Here is an 18,171-nt window from a genome sequence, read left to right on the forward strand (position 1 = left end):
AAATGTCTTTATAAATAATAAGATTGGCTAAGGATTTTGAGCTAGAGTTGTCATCGGCTTTAGGCTCCAGCAGTTTAAAAAAGAATAATATTTTGAATCAAATCTTGCAACTAACACCTCGACTATATTACTTTTACAGCTACAAGTAACATAGTCACAGATGTATGGAAAAATTATTTCTCTTCTGATTATGCCTTGTATAGAAAAATAATTTAAACACTTATTTCATAGGATAAAATTTACAAGACCAAAAAAATTTATGGAATCCATATTTGTAAGGATTAAAAATCTGATGTGTACACATGAGTTTCATGTGTGCCTATTAAATTACATACACATTTTTTGCTGCAGTTCATTTAAACTTATTTCATTTGAAAGTGAGATACCAATTCTTTAATAAATTGCTCATTTACACAATTGCATTGTGGTGAACACCACATTGCATCACATTTTTTTGTGGTGTCCATATCAGCATTTTTATATTAGTTTATATATTAATTTTGTTTCACGTCACTCAAGTAATGTGGTACAAGTGATAATATGTTGAATCCATAACCATGCACACATCGGTTCGAATCCAACTTCATACATATGTATTAAATTTTTGTTTTTCATCATATATTGCTTTATTAATAATTAATAACCTCTGTAAAAATTTTTGAATTAAAATGGAAAAGTACATAAAATATTATTTCACCAATAATTTCAGATATTTTTTCATATATTTTTTTATTGTTATTATTGAATTATTTACTGTAAGAAATTTGTTACAATCAGATGTTAATATATATTAATAAATCAGTATATCTAAATTACAAAAAAAGTTAAAAAAATATATGTATATGAAGTTATTTGAACCGTTGTACCTTCTAAGATCTGCCTTGTAAGATCCAAATATATCATTAATTAAAATTCTATTTTGCTACAACTGTGGAACCAATGAAAATAAGTACCATTTATGATATATCGTTTAAACGCTCTCAATGAGGGTTTATTACTGCAGTTAGACTCCTAACTTCTGGTACACTCAATTGCAATCTAAAAGGGATGTGTACAACTAGATGTTACAGTAGTCCTAAATCCAAAACTTCAACATCCTATGGCTAATCTTTTTGAGTTATGTGAGATAAATATGTACAAGGTGTGTGAGAAAAGTAATGAGACTGACTTTTTACTTACCAAAGTTTTTATTTTTTCAAACAACAAAGTTGTTTTATCCCCTTCAAAGTAGTTTCCTTGGGCACCTATACACCGGCAGAGTCGTTGTTCCCACTCCTGGTAGCAGCGCTGGAAGGCTTCAACTGGTAGAGAGTTTAACTGGTCGGACACATTCTTTTGAATGTTCTCCAGAGTTCCAAAATGACATCTTTTTAAGACACATTTCAATTTCAGGAAAAGGAAAAAGTCACAAGGACTCAAATCAGGTCAATAGTGGAGTTGAGGAACCATAGGAATGCATTTTGGGGTAAAACATTCCGTGATGGAAATGGCCGTGTGACACGGGGCATTGTCATGACGAAGCATCCACTTGTCTGCAATATCTAGTCTCATGAGAATCACTCTTTCCCTGAGCCTTTCAAGGACACCTTTGTAAAACACTTGGTTGACAGTTTATCCTGGAGGAACAAATTCTTTATGCACGATACCCCTACTGTCAAAAAAACAAATCAGCACGGTTTTGATCTTTGATTTGCTCATTCGACATTTTTTCGGTCATGTTATCATTTAACAGATTGGTGTTATCAGATAACAGATTGGTGTTTTATGTATATCCTGAAACTACAGGAAAGAAAAGTAGTAATGAAGTTGTTTCGCTCCTTCATGATTTTATTATTCTTACTAGACTCTAGTGTACAACATTTAATTATTTTTTGTGACTCATGTGCTGGACAGAATAAGAATTACACCATGTTTTGATATCCCTACTACCTGGTTCATGAAGTTATGCGTTTAAAATCATTAAACTTACATTTCCTATCAAAGGACATTCGTACCTTGAGTGTGATACAAATATGGCCCTTACAAATTACAAAAAGTTGATTTAAGTACCATCTGACTGGGTTAACGTTTTCAAAGAGGTAAGGGTAAAACCGTCTCCTCTTATTGTCTGTTTTATAAGATTAAGTAGTTATATAAGATGTTACCATAAGAAACTGGACTGAATTCTTGCAGCTATTTTTTAATCAGAAATGTTCATTTGCATCTCACCGGATAAAGGAAGTTAAAATAAAAGAGAATCATTCATGATTAATGATTCATAGAAAGCCATACAATGGAGCTTAGATATCATCAGTCATCTGTGATAAAAGGTTGAAGAGAAAAACAATAAATGAATACCTATAACCAGGAGAATTTTACTTCTCTGCACAAATTTATGAATGTAAGACTTCAGAACTACATTAAAATATTTTAAATTAGGCTATTTATTTTCCATCACATAAACACACTAAATGAGCAATTAATTGCAACCATTAACTAATACACAACAAAAACTAACCTACACATATTCCATTACTTCTCATGACCTATTCTCAATTAATTTAGTTTATTACTTTTTTGAAACCATAAAATTAGTAGTTTTTAAAGCTTAATACCATTAAGAGACCCTTCTTCAATTTAATCCCTTTATTTTTTTTATCCTTTCTTTTAGATTACTTACCGATTTCCAAGGAAAAATACAATGATCTACAAAAGCTGATCAAATATTATTCAGATGATGCTAAAAAGTATTATAAAAATTTACTGCATAAATAATAAATTAGACTGTCAGAAAATTAATCATACATTAAAGTTAATAAGTTATGGACTAATATAAGTAAATGGACTATAATAAGTAAAGACTGAACATTTTTCATCTAATATTTAACTTAAAAACTGTGTAATTGTTTTTTACAGTTTTAACAGAAGCCTAATATTAATAAAAATGTATTCTTACAGTAAAGTGTTATTCATCAGTTTGTTATTACTTATGTCCTTGGACTTGCCTCCATGAAACAGTGACTTACCTCCTTCCATTGTAAAATATGAGGTTTGGCATTTACATCATTTAATAATTTTTATTTTATGTTTAGTTGCTTTGCAAAATATGAAATGTTATAGTCAGTTGCATGTAGTTTCAAGATATAATAACTTAACTATATTATCTACTTAATTCTTTTTGGTTCATTATCATTAATATTTATTTCTTTTTTTTTTAAGCACTAACTAATTGAATACATTTTTTACAGAAATATCTGAAAAGTAAATAATAAAATATGATGTACCGATACAACTTAATTAAATGATACAACAAATAATTTTTACATAAAAGATAAAAATAATATATACAACATGATAAACAATTAACCAATTTACTAGATTAATTCATTACCTCTCCTTAATTTACATTTATTTCATCAAATAAACCCAGATTTTTATCCAAAGATAAATGTCAATCACTACAGTGTATCTATCATTTTAACAATGATCATCAATCAGTACAGGTACTACATAAAATTTTAGATTTTATGAATCTATGGTAAGTGTCTGTACTTCTCTTGTGAGGTGCCAATTACAAAATCTTAAAAAGAGTTCCACTGTTTTTTTAATGTTGTTAATTTGTCTTAAATAGTGTTTTTATTTATAGTTATCTTAGTATTTATTGTGTCAAACTGTATATATCAATTAAAATTCATTATAAGAAAATTAGAGAGCAGTTTAACTACATAAGCAAGAATACTTAATAAAATTAATTGAAAGTATGCCGCCAAAGTGAATTCAAGAAATTATTAAAACTAAGGGCTTGTTAATAATTTTCCGCCTTAGTAGTAATCCAGTTTTTTTATTCTAGCAGAATTTTTTCTTAAGTCAGCCCTAACTTTTTACAATTATTTTTACTTCTTTATTGTGAAACATTGTTACCTTATTTAAGGTGGATTACAAGATAAGGTTATATTTCTGTCGGTTGTTCATAATAATTCATCATTTTGTATTAGACAATGGTTAGGTCAGTGTTTTAATTTGGCACCCAATAATGGAATTAGATTAAAGATAACATTTATAATTTAACTGAACCTGTTCAGAAATGTCTTTTTTCATCTTTGGTGAGTAGAAGTTTTGGTCAAGCAACCCTAATATAGTTGCTGAAGTCTTAGTTCCCTGAATGATGTTTCTGATGTTATGTCTGCTAACATACTCAAAGGAAGTATTCTTTGTGTTAAACCATTATTGGTTTTTGAGTGCCTTATAGATATAAAAAGAATTGTCTTTTTCTTTGAATGGAGCGGCCAGCTTCTTTGGCAAGGTGCTTGGAAAAAATTAATGTTTATCATCCTGCTTCTGTAGATTTGTAGTTGATTGTATTTTATTTTTAAGTAACTCCATATATCTTAATAAGTAACCCACAGTAAAATTTCTTATAATTACTATAGCCTGTTTCGATAATTTGGCCAAGGTCTTAGTTTACGCCTTTTTCATATTGTGATTATAAACTCAAAAAATATATACTAAATGAACAGAGATATTTAAAATTCAACTTTCTTTTAGAAAACATTCTAAACACATTATGTGCCTCTCCAACTCAGAACAAAATAGCATCAACTGACACCAGGGGAAAGCACCAGTCACCAAAGATCGCTCACAAGAGCAAGTGAACACGTTTTGGTATATTTATTAAATTAGGTTTTGTTTGTACTTTCATACGTTAAGAACTTTCATCACCAGCCATCACAAACATCTGTAAGTTGATAAACTCTAAAGGATATTTCGAATCGATTAGTGATGGATTTATAATAATCGATCTAATCTTCTTTAAGGTACGTGGAGACGACTCTGTACACAAAATTATATGTATCATATAAAACAAATCGGGAAATTCGTTTTGTGAATTTGGTTTTAGCGATAAGCGCCGTTTCCAATATGAAAAGCAACCGCGCATTATTGATTTTACTGTTTGGTTGATTAAGTATAGAATGAGCATTCGTAATGCGATTCTGTTCTAAATTGTATTCGTGTGTGGTATAACACTGCGTTACCGTATTTCAGATTAACATAAAGTCGGTTTGTTGTAGCGGTATTTCTTTATAATATGTTGGAATAATTAACTTTGTTTACAGGCATGTAGATAGTGAGTTACGTCATTTTTTACTTCCTTATCTAGAATATTTATAAACATTCACCTAAAGTGTATTAATACGTTTTAATTTAATTACTTTTCGTTCAAAATTCAAGAAGTAACTATACATTTAAAAAAAATATGAGTCAACGTTTACTTCTGTACATTTACCCTCTAGAAATACATTTAATTTTATTTGTTTATAATATTTTATTATAACACTTAAATATAGAAAAATATTAGGTTAAATTTTTAAATTGGCTTTAATATCTATCGCTTATCAGTGTTTCATAATTAAATGCTGTGAGATTAATTAACATTTAATTTGTAATTTGAATAGAAAATATAGATAATACCCGAGAACAATAATATATAAAAATATTTACATTTTTTTATAGAAACATTAATCAATCAGTCTAATTTACTTATAGAAATAAATTATTTGTAAATTTTTTAGGTAACACCAAAAATATTTATGAATGTATTTTGTTTGTTATGATGAATTGCAAAACATCATCGTATCTTAGTTGTTGATTGTGTTTAATGTTACTCTAATTTATTGATAGTAATGTAATTAGAATATAAGATAGGAATGATTTGAGAACCATCACTTCTCAAGTTAAGTAGATCCTGTTTAATGCAGACATATTTAAACTTATAAATCTTCTCATTTAAGATATGAATTTATAAGCCTGTTTAAAGTTGTAAACAAAAATAAAATAATTATACTTTGTATTTCTTCTAATATAATGCTGGGTTGGGTGCTGTATTGTAATACCATAATAGTATTTTTCTTTACTGTTAATGCTGGGTGAGTTAAATTATAAAAAAATTCTGTTTATTTTAGAATTGTTAAGTATTATAATAAAAGTTATTTTTAAGTGTCAAAGGATTTCTATTATCAAAATATTTTTAATCTTTTTCATCTGTGACTGCTGATTGTTCCAGTGTAATTTACGTAATTTCATTAGCAACTTGTGAATTCAAATTGGTGATGAGTAAACGCAAGGCACCATCAGATGAGGGCAATGTAAATAAAGACTTCTGTGATTTTCTAATAGGTAAAGTGTTGTTAAATTAGATTTTTTATTATAATGTTTTTTGAAAAAGTTTTGGTCAATGATGATTTTTTAATGTTAGTGAGTTTTTATGATTATGTTAATGTTGTATGAACAGTGTACTTAACAATATCTAAAAACTGTATTTTTAGATAATTTTTTACTTTTCTAACGTTTTTGTCATTGATAACTGACAATGAAAATTATTTAAACTTGTTAACTTTTTTAACATCAACCAAACCACTTTCATTAAATATATTTTTTAAGTTAAACCTTATGTCATAATGCTTTAAGTTATTCAAAAAACTTTCTTTATCACTCTGAAAATCACCAAGAGTGGCAGAAAATGTAATGATGTAGTATCTGTATTGTAACAAATTTGATTTGGTTTGTCATTTAAAAAAGTAGATTTAAATTTAAATTAATTTTAGAATAGTTAAATATCAATATTTAAGTAGTTCTTGTTATTTTTTTAGTCTGTCAGAGGTTCACCCAGACATTTTCTAAATCTTGTGTATTAATAGAAAAAAGGATTGACCTTGATCCCTACTATTTTACCATTCTTTTTATCTTTAATCTGTTAGTGAGGCTAGTTTTCAAGTTACTTTATTGTAATTTAACTTTGTAATTAATCTTATTGTAAATTCACAACTACCTCAACTATGTATTATCAGGGAAAAAAAGAATTCTTTAATAAGTAAAATTATTTTAAAATTAAAAATTTCTTCATCCTGTCTCAAATAATGTTTAAGAGGTGTTTGTGTAGGTGATTTCTCCATGAAATGTGGCCCTAGATAAAATGGCTTGCACTTAAATAAGAAAATTGTATGGACATCTATCAAGGTTACTTGTTCCTTTTTCTATCGGATACACAGTATGTTTACATGTTATGTACATAATTCATATTCTCAAATATAATTAGGAAAGATTAGTGAGATAAGCTAAAGCATAATGTGAAATACCACTAATACATAATGATTCATTTTTAATGATAAACAGTAGTGAATCATTATTAAGCATAGTTTAAACCAAATAATGAATCAAATTTAAACTACAGATATTTTTTTTATTTAACATACAACACTTTCAATTGCACTTGGTGATTATCATCAGTGATATTACACTTGTCAAACAAAAGAAACTAGCTGGTCTTCAAAGAGTTACATGTCAGTAACTATGTGGTTGAAAAAAATGCAACATTAAACTGTGTTCTCTTTCAAGTTAATATTATAATTTGAAGAAAGCCAATAGAAATTATGACAAATTTAGCATAAAAGTACTCTTTTATTGCAGTAGTGCAGTTTCATTGTTCCATAACTTTGTTAAAAAATTATATAAAATATTACTTAAAAGAGTTTATATGTGATTTTAGTATTTATTTTTCTGATGATGGCTTTAATACAATAGCAATTAAAAAAAAGAGGAAACTACTTGAGTTGTTCTACAGTAAAACAGTTATACAGACAAATAAAAGGTCTGCTCTCTGTTCATGCATATGTGAAGCAGTTATACTTTTTACTAATAGATGGTCAAGGTTCAGTATGTTTCAATGGAAATTCTGTTTTCTTTCACAACTTATTTTTAAACTAATTAATTTTAAAGTTATGAAAAATTTTTTTTCTGTTATGAGGGAATTTTTATAACTGACAACACTATACAACTTTGATTTTAACATACACTAATAAGTGTATATGTGGCGCAGTTCAAAAGTACGGGCTGATAAGTTACAAATAGCTGGGTCAATCCATTTGAAGTGTCCCAAAAAACTATAATCTGATTGCTTGTCCAATTAAAAAAAAAAATTTTAACTTGCCCACTTGTTTCCTACATATTTCAGGACCTTAAAATTACTTTTTTTAGATTTTTTATTTAAATAGTTTACTTGTGGCAGCCATTTCTGTTTGATGCTATTTTTGTAATTGTAAGGGTTTACGGAAAAAAATCATAAGTAAAAAAGTATTGGTCCTGGAAGGATGAAACAAAAAGCAATTTATTCATATTATCTCAATGTAAAAGATTGGTCTAGTGGTTTATTTACCTATCTCTCTTCTTTCTCTGAGAAAATTACCAATAAAGTTGAACATGAAAAACTGTCAAATTTCACTTTTGGTAATTTTTTTCAAGTGACAGGGATAGCATACATAGTTTTGAATTATTATTTTATATGTAGGTTTATGTTTTTTGTTTTACCATAAATAATATTATTGGTGATATACTTAACCCTAAATTTTTTAAAACTAATTTTTTTTTAAAATTCAAATTTTAACTTCAAATAACTCTGATGGGACTGGTAATAAACATCTCAAATTTGCACAACTTGCAGTGTTTTTGTATGTTTATGGCAAATAAAAACGCTTCTTGTATATTGTACTAATAAAAAAGTTAGTACTTCTTAAAATTTATGAAAAAAACCTGTTAAAAGCGATATCATTTTTACTCACTAAATAAGTGCTCCAAAGGGGTTTCTTGTCTTCTTTGCACTTAATATTTTTTTTTATATTTAGCCCTTAATTTGTTGAAGCTGACGTTTTCAGTATTTTTAAAATAGCTTTTTTTAATTATTGATAGGTCATAATTTAATAACTTAACCAATACTAGTAACCTAATACAATTTTGATTCAAAAATGCTTGTAAAACTTACCCAAACTGAGATTTCAATGAGCACAATATGAGCAGCATACATATTTTTTCAAGATTCATTTTTATTTTTATATTGGTTTCATTTGTAAACATTATCAGAGAAAAAATAAATTTTAGCAAAATTTTAATTATTCTTCAATGAAATAGCTTTGTTTTTTTTTTTTTTTAGCAATGAAAGTTTATTATTTAGTGTGGTTAACCAGCAGCTGTGATATATCTTCTGATAATACTCATGAAATTGTGTAAGAATAACCCATCACTATAGTTAGTTCAAGTGATGTCAACTTTCTCAGGACTTTGCAGATTAGTACCCACACTTTGTTTTGTTGAGACTTCTGAAATGATGTATGTGATCTTGCTGGGTAGAAAAAATGAACCTGTACATCGCCATTTTCTAGGCTAATATCTATCACTTCTCCTATCTACCACTGATTGTCTTACACACAAGCAGTAGAGTCTTTTTCCTTAAGTGAAAGTGGTACAGTACTTGACACAGGATGGTCTTCATATTCCTTGGAGTCTGAAGTAATGTAACATCTTACAATGCCTTCCATCACAGAAACATACTTGTGGTAGCTTCTAGTACCAACAACTTTTTCACAGCAATCTGATTTAATAAAAAAATACTTGATGATTACAAAATGAATACATTTCATCAACATTTATTATCTGACTGTTTAATGGCCTTTGCAGGCTTGCCTTTGCCAGCTCTTGTTTTGTTGTTCCTCCCACACCATCACAGGCACTTTTCCCATGGGGTGATCCAAAGAAGTGCCATTCGGCTTCAAGGTCGAAGTCTTTTTTGTGATTGCAAAAATTAGCAATATTCTTTTAATTTTTATACTTACTTGAAGCACCATCAGTAATATAGATGAGCTTTTTAATGTTCTGATGTGCTTCCTTGATACGGTCTGTTAGAAGTTTTTGAAAGCAATAAAATGTTGCTGTATTGTGTTTCAAATGATTACTTAAAATATAGACACTTTTTTGTTATAATACATCATTTTTCTTGAAATAGAACACAAAAAGGTGAACTGTGCCTTGGCTGTTGTCTCAATGGAAGCTTTGTATCTCATGTTGAACAAGAAATGGAAAGTTTTCTGCAAAGTCTGCCAACACAAAATATTCTTCACCTAATTCTGATTTTTTATTCTTGAAAAACTGAGCATGAGATTATGACACAAAATGGTGAGTTTTCATCTTTTCCATTAATGATTCGAAAAACTCATCTTTGGTCTGAATGATCATCTCTGCCTTATCAGCTGTTACCCACATTATGTATCCCATATATTACATTGCCCATATTATGTATTACCCACATTATGTATGTTGTTTTTACATTATTGTATCTGGCAGCACATCATACTCTGAAAAAGTTGAGCATGTCAAACACTGCCTGCTTACCTGGACATTTGGTGCACACATTCATCATACAGCTATAGTTATCCTTGTCACAAACAAAGATGTCTACTAAGTTTTTATAATCAGCATTAAGATTGGGACCATCAATCATGAGTTTGATGTTCTGGTGGTGGGAGCAGACACAATCTTCATGAAGCCTGGATGCACCAGCCACAAGATACACCATTTTGGATGGAGTTCGCAGAACTTCGATCTTCCAGTTTTTTCTCAGGGTTTTCACTTGTAAAGGAGACAAACAATTCATTTAAATTTATCAGAACAAGGCACTTTTGCTTATGCACTTTGACACATTAGCACGCGTGTTAACACAATCCTTTTTACCAGGAGATAGCCTGCTATTATTGTCATTTTCATAAAATAATACAACTGTTTTAATTGTGTCATTACTAATTCCTGTTTTATGTCTTTTACCTAACTCCGGTAGAATGCCTTGCTCATTAACTAATTTTCTAGTAAGTGTAAAAAAACACTCAAACACATTGAACTCTTTTAGGAGACCTTCACCAATCCATAATGTTGTTTTGGTAATATATACATAGATGGAGAGTATGGCATCACTGTCAGTCTATAGTACAGCCTGACAGACTTTGCCAAACTGTAATGATAATCCAGATGGAATGAAAGCTAGATCATTTAAAATCTGAATGATGAACCCAACAGTCTCAGTGAAACACAGTACTCGATTTATTTTAGTAAAATATAGATTAAATGGACCAGTTTATATTTTTAGTTAGTGAAAATGAGTCCTGTAAAACATTTGCCTTTGTTGCTGGCAAAAAATTAAAAGTTATTTTTGATACTAAGGAGATTTGTAATCTTGCAACAGATCATAAATAAAACATTCTGGAATCATGTAAGGACTAGAGAATGAAAAAAAAGAGAAGTTAGAATAGCATTTCATAGCAGAATGTGGAAATTTCCATGAATAGAAGAGCAGCTACTCTCTTCATTCAAAACAGGTGCCAGCAAGGGTTCGCTATAACCCTTGCTGGCACAGTAAAAAGCTGCACAAACAGCAAAGGAACATCAAATACAAATTGAAAATTTTAAAGCAAATTGAGGATGGCTACGTCATTTCATGATTGGACTGCAATCCTTAAGAAAATGTATCGTTTGCCAAAAAAGAAAGGATCCCTTTCATGAAATCATTGGCTTTCCAAAGTCATATAATTCAGTTATGAGAAAAAATACTTTTTTACTACACAAATAGGAAATGCCAATCAAGTTTGATATATATGCCAGCAAATAAGTAATTAACACAGGGAAAAACTTCAATTATGCACTTGCATTTATGAGAAAGATTGATGTACAGTCATGCTGACAGTGTTTTCAGATGGCAAAATACTTATACTATTTATTTAATTTGAAAGAAAAGTACTTCAAAATGGTAAATATTACCTGTTGGTGTAATTATTAGCTGCCAGGAAAAGGAATAAGTGGACAATGGTGTAGTATTACATTGGGTAAAAAGTGTGTAGGAGTAACATCCTAGTATTGAAAAATACGTCAATGATTGACCTTTTTCCATGAACATTTAGCAGATTATGTAAAAAAAAAAAAAGGGCTTGAGGTGGTTAAACAGAACAAGTTTGTACTCCTGGTGGAATAACGCAACTTTACTCCAGCCATTTAGTGATTGTATTAATTGGTCTTAAGCTTATTTAAATCATTTTTATTTGAAATGAATGGTGATTGCATTTGATAAAATGACTCCTACAAGAAGACTGAAAAAACATAGTCTCACATTAATATATGTGTTGATTTTTTAAATAATCTCATGAGAAGTTATTTTTTAAAAGATTCAAAAATTGCACAGGTCAACAAAAATAAAAAAAATAATTTTGAACTGAGATAAAAGTAGGTGAATTAGAATCCATTTTTTATGTTGAATCTTAAAATGAAATCAGTTTTTCTTCATAACCCTCAGATTTTTAGTTATGACCCTTTAAAATATTGAGAAACTTCTTTAATAATAGGATACAAAAATAATTACAATTACAATTCCTACCTTTATTTTGCAGACATTTACGTTTATCTTAATTTCTTTTTCCTTACTTTCCTTTTTGTTTAGTGAAGTCTTCTCTTTTTATCATGTAGCAGTAGTCACTCATCATAGATTCATCCCTTCGCCTTAATAATGTAGTTCCATTTGCAGTATATCTTGGTGATGTCACCAAGATATACTCTTCGTCGCTGATGTCACCAAAGTTTAAAGGGAAAAAGACCAAATGAGGATGTAAAGAATGAATTTTCAATGACGTTCTGCAGCCTAAATATTTGTAGTTCATCAAGAGTTTATTTATAAGCTGATCATGATTTTCAGCTTTTTTGTTTCCAAGAAACCAGTAATGACATATTTGAATGACTTGGATACTGCTAGTTCTTTAGGATTCAGTTTCCTGTCAAATATATTTTTACGAATTAACTTTCTTATTTGTGGCCCTATGAATATTCCCTCTTGTAATTTGGTTTCACTTAATTGTGAATAAACCTTAGCTAAATATTTAAACCCATCTGCATTTGTATCTAATGCTTCTACAAAATTCTTCATCAGGCCTAGTTTTATGTGGTAGTAGCCTAGTTATATGTAGATGGTAAAATAATACAATCTGCTTCAACAAGAGGAATATTGACATTTTTCTTTCCTGGGGTAAACTGATTTATTTTTGGCCAGTCTTTAAATGTGTAGTGTTTATCTGTAGCCAGACTATCCCACAAATACAAGAAACACATATATTTTGTAAAGCCACTCTGGAAACCAGAAAGAAGCTCTGTCACTTTCAGGTCAGCAGTGATTCACAATGAGTGTTCATCATACTTAATAGGTTTTAAAATTTTTTATATACTTTCATATGTTTCTTTTATTTCTACAACATGTGCTACCAATATAGAAGAAAACTTATTTGAGTTATGCAACAACATTGCTTTTAAGCTTCTTTTTGATGAGTATAAATAAACGCCAATCATTAGTAACATATTTAATGTCCAGTTCAGACATTAGCTCCTTAACATCATGGCAGGAGCAAATTAAACCATCTCTTTAAAGTATTCCAGTAAATTTTTGTTTCAATTTCTATGTACTGAAATTTTAGTATTCTTGTTTAATAAATTCCATTCTTTAAGATGTGACCTAGGAGATGTGAACAAATGCAAGTCACAAGTTAGGTCGCTCAGTCCTGCTTGTGTCATGAGGTGAGGTTCAGTATTTGATTCTGCTGGAATGTTATAAATATCTATTCAACTTGAGGATTCCATTGGTTGAGCCTTCTGGGGAATCAGAAATTTCTTTCCAAAAAGTTAGAGCAGTAGGAATCTGTAAATCAGCACCATGAAGTACTGGTCTCATAGGTGAATGAACATGTGGGTATGCAATACTAATTTTATTGTTTGAATTGAAACCAGTAACATTTTTTAAGCAAAATAGCAGTCATCTTAAAGGTGAGTAGGCTCTCACCAAATCATAGGTATGCCAAAAGGCAAATGCTCTTTTTTCCTTTTAACCACTGGGTTAGTTAACATAGCACTTGATGCATGCTATATGTGGAGCCCAGGATTTATCTTGGCTTTCAAGAGGTAGTCAAAATAATGTTTGTAACCAGTTTTCAGCAGATTCAATACTGGTTTTTGTTGACTTTCCATGGTGAATTCTCCGCAAACATAACAAAAAATATTTGGAGAATTTTTATAAGCCTGATTTTTATTCATTGTAAAATTCAAAATATTTTAATGAATGAAGTTAAACTGAAATGTTATAGAAATACTTACTTATAAAAATAATTAAGTTTTAATTTATAAATAGTTAATTACTTAAAATATTTCATAAAATTGTTTCACCATGTAGTACAATAAAACACAGCATGAAACATACACAACTTAACAAATCTTGATACCAAAAGTTGCTGTCATAAAAATCTTTCACTAAATTATGGCATCACTTATGAAACAATTTTTATAATATGTGTATGATAAAACCATTATTACAACCAAAGAACACAGCAAGTCATACCAAGAGCTGAACTCATGCTGAAGAAACGTTTTACATGTTGAAGTACTCATTACTTGACTTATTGACATGTCTGGCTTGACATGAAATGACATCATTCAACTGTTATGTATCAAATATAGGTCTACAGTATGTATATAAATCAGATGTGAATAAGCAAATATACAGATGTACTAACTTATTTGTATTGTTTGTTTCACGAATGATGAAATAAATAAATGTAAGGGGTTGTACGTGATGGGTTGTTTCAGAATACATATTCAAATTCAGCATATAAAATACTGTATAGAACACCTACTCCCTTTTCAGTTCCAAATTTTATGTTGATCAGTGTTATTGGATCATTTGGAAAAAAAAAATATTTTTTAGAAAAGCCTAACTTTTCTAAAAAAAAAATTAGAACTGTGTAGTTTTGAATGCACATCTTACGTGGGATTGTGTCATATATGGGGAAATATAGTACTATGGTAAATATTCATACTTGGAAGGTACACTACAAGGCAGCCATGTCTTCATTCACCAAGTAATATTCCAGTTATTCTCTTTCTTGTTTTTTATTGTTCTTATCCGACATATTATAACAGTGAAGTGATAACTCTGCACATCTCTCAACAATTAATCACCTATCCATTTTATTAACCTACCAAAAATATTAACTGTTCCTGGTGTGGTCTATCACTGTTTAGAATATCAGAACATCCTAATTTAAAAAAGAAAATAAATAAAATTCCCTTTAACAATTAATGGCAAAAAATAGCTTTTTTACCCAATTAAAAAAAATAGTCTTATGTGAGTCACTAAAATGTTCTTTTGTTTATTACTTACACTAGTTACCTTTAACAAAAAACAGTCAGTACTTAAAGACATGTTTGATGTTTATGAGTAACAGGCTTAATTAATAGGTGGGTTGACTGCATAAAATAAAATTAAACCATTAGCAGAATTGGTGCACTACTAAGCTGTAGTGATTTCTGCTGCCCATCTGGATTTAGAAGGTGCTGGTTGAAGTCATAAGCATTTGATACAATCACTATGGTATCTGTTGAAGGAATCAGGAAAATAGGAGTATAGGTTTTGCTCTAATCAAGGTAGATCAGGCAAAACCTTACAAACACTAGTCAAGAAAGGTTCAAATATTCTTCTCCCCTTATGTCTGTTAGAAGTCAGACCAAGTACAATTAATAATCTCATATTTAATTTTCTTGTAGCCTTCATAACTGTTTTTTATTTATGTTATTATTTTTAATTTTACAGAATTAGCCAATTACGAAAGAAATGTTAATCGAAATGTTTATAAGTATAATGCCTATAGGAAGGCGGCAAGTACTCTTGCTGCTCATTCTACTAGAATTACATCTGGTAAAGAAGCACGTAAATTAGATGGTATTGGTGATAAAATTGCTAAGAAAATTGATGAGTTTATTGAAACAGGAACTCTGCAAAAACTTGAAAAGGTAATGTCTTTTTTTAGTTTTGATTTTATTAATGAGAAATTAGTTTTTGTTTGATTAAGTATGTTAACTTTTTAAGATCTAATTAGTTCATGTCATATTGCTAATGCCTTCCTGGGAGAGTTATTCACATATGGTTGTTGAGACAAAGAATTACTTGGATTTGTAAAATCTTCAAATTTGATTTATCTGTAAGGCGTAGTTAATGCTTGCAGAAGCATTTGCAGTGTTTGTAATGAAAAAATTGAAATCCACAAATATTTTTAAAATATCAAAGTCCGTTTTAACTATTGACATGGTAAGTAGAGGTTTAAGGCCTCATTTTATAGGCTTTAAGAATTTTAGGTTAAATAGGAAAATATTTTTACACCCCCTTGGCAGTGTATTACTAAAGTGATTTTTAAGTCATTAAAAACTAATAATTAGTTATAGTTATTTATTAAAATTAGTTAATTTATTGAATCTTTTCTGTATGGTATATGTAAAAATATTACTTTTAATGTAAATTTAAGGTATGGTCTAGTCCTCTGCTCCTCGATCTAAAAGGCTTGTATACCCCACCATCTGATCATGTTCTAATCCAGTTCTACATGAAATATCTACTTGAAAAAGGTGTACTGAAATAAAATATGTTCTGTAACATCAGAAGTAAATGCCCATCAGTTTCTCCCAGATGAGTAGAGAGGCTGACCTCCGTAGTAGAGTGATAGCATCTTCCCCTTTCATCCAGAAGGTTCTAGGTTCAAAAACCAGTCAAGTTTGACTTTTTTCACAAATTGCAAACATTAATTTCTCTTTTGTGATGAAAAACAGTAGTGATTGTGTAATCAATTTGTAGTAGTTAACATTAAATAAATAAATCTTACTTTCTGGATTTTTTTGAAAAAAAGAAGATAATCCATATATTTTAAATGATTGTGAATTTACTTCTATCTACTTAGGATATGAATCACCCTCCTCAGACTTCATCAGTGCAATGTAACAAAAAATTTATCAATATTTTTGCTAAGGTCATTATTGAGATTCTGTAGCAGTTAAGGACAAGGAGAAAAGCTTGTATAGGAGAAAATTGTTACTTATGTGGTAAAGTTTGTTTATGTTTTAAAGTATGCATGAAGTTGTGTATTAAGTGGACTGCAACCTATTTATAATCTGAAAGAGGGGGGCTGCTAACAGTTGTGGTTCCTAATACAGACGGAAAAGAGAAAAACTATATTGTTGAAATTCATGCCATTCTGTATGAAATATGGGTGGTGTTTTTACCAATTATAAAGGTATGAGTCAAAAAGTACAGCATTATATTTTATTTATTTACCACCCTCAGAAATCCAATACTAGTTAAAGCTTGAATCAATAATAGTTAAAGTTGTATTCAATTATAATCCTAATTTACAACCCGTTTAAGATGTTTTTGAACACATACATATTCCTTAATTAATTTGAACATAACTGAGTTATAGTCAGATTTGCACAAAGCTAATTGAGAATTGAAGTTTCTATGCCATTCGTTCTCAAAGTGGGCAAAATGCCCCCTTGTGAGTGCTGGAAGCTTTCAGGTGGGGGGGGGGGGCAGTAGAAGGCCCAAAGAAAATTGGGGGCATTCAGGCGGTCCAGGAAGGTGATGGCTGATTAAAAAAAAGGCAAAAATTATGTTTTCTTACTAAAATTAAATACCTACTACACTAGTACAAAAAATTAAAGGACACCTAAATTTTATGATAAAAAATGATTGTATTCAAACTACTTTAACTTAGCAACCAAGAGGCTTAGAGAGATGAATAAAAAAAATTAAATCTTGAATACTTTACTTTTTGACAGTAACAATACTTTTTAACAGTTCAATATAACAATTGAATATGCTGTTGCTATTGCTGTTATATAACTATATAGTTAGAATTGTAATTTTTTTGAAAGCAATTTTAATAAAAATACTTCCAAATATGATTAATATGTGTTTTAATTGCTTTCATTTAAAATGTAAGTTTCAACTCAGAAATAGGATATGCCACATTTTGAAAACAATAATTGCAGTTGCTGTTTTTAAGAGCGTATCTTAATGAGCGTTTGGGAATCAATGTTCTACACAAACATACACAATAAGGAATATCTGTTGTTACTTAGTAGTTATACTTTCCTGTTATTAATCTTTGGTTTGAATTATCGATAAATCAGGTTAATAAATAAAGATTAATTCATCTTCACTATTATGAAGCATTTTTTTTTATTGGAATTGGCAAGAAACTAATTAGTTTTCACTAATAGATAGCTTTATGTTATGATTTTTTCTTTTGGCATTTGATAGCTGTTACTCTTAGCATATTTTACAAGTAAATTACGCATAATTTTGTTTGCACCTGTTAGTTTAAGGTCAATTTTAACATGAAGTACAAAAATGAATATTTTGGACATATTTTTTACCTTTCTTAATTCCTTAAAGGCAAGAAAGCTACTGAGGCTTAACAAAGAGATATTTGATGTTTATTGTGTTGGTTGCTTAACAGAACA

General features: G+C 29.4%; 1 protein-coding gene across 3 annotated transcripts in view; it reads left to right on the plus strand.

Moving 5' to 3' along the window:
• Positions 1 to 4,624: 4,624 nt before the first annotated feature.
• Positions 4,625 to 18,171, plus strand: part of LOC142318791 (DNA polymerase beta-like) — a 30,371-nt gene continuing 16,824 nt past the window's right edge. Inside the window, exons 1-3 of one of the 3 annotated variants that reach the window (XM_075355272.1) lie at positions 4,625 to 4,793; positions 6,041 to 6,153; positions 15,470 to 15,669. In XM_075355272.1, coding sequence (XP_075211387.1) covers positions 6,087 to 6,153; positions 15,470 to 15,669 — 267 coding nt within the window. In that variant the 5' untranslated portion in view covers positions 4,625 to 4,793; positions 6,041 to 6,086. The other 2 variants (XM_075355270.1, XM_075355273.1) reach the window with 2 other exon arrangements.

Source organism: Lycorma delicatula, chromosome 2 (assembly GCF_047948215.1).
Source record: "Lycorma delicatula isolate Av1 chromosome 2, ASM4794821v1, whole genome shotgun sequence".
NCBI classification, from domain to species: domain Eukaryota; kingdom Metazoa; phylum Arthropoda; class Insecta; order Hemiptera; family Fulgoridae; genus Lycorma; species Lycorma delicatula.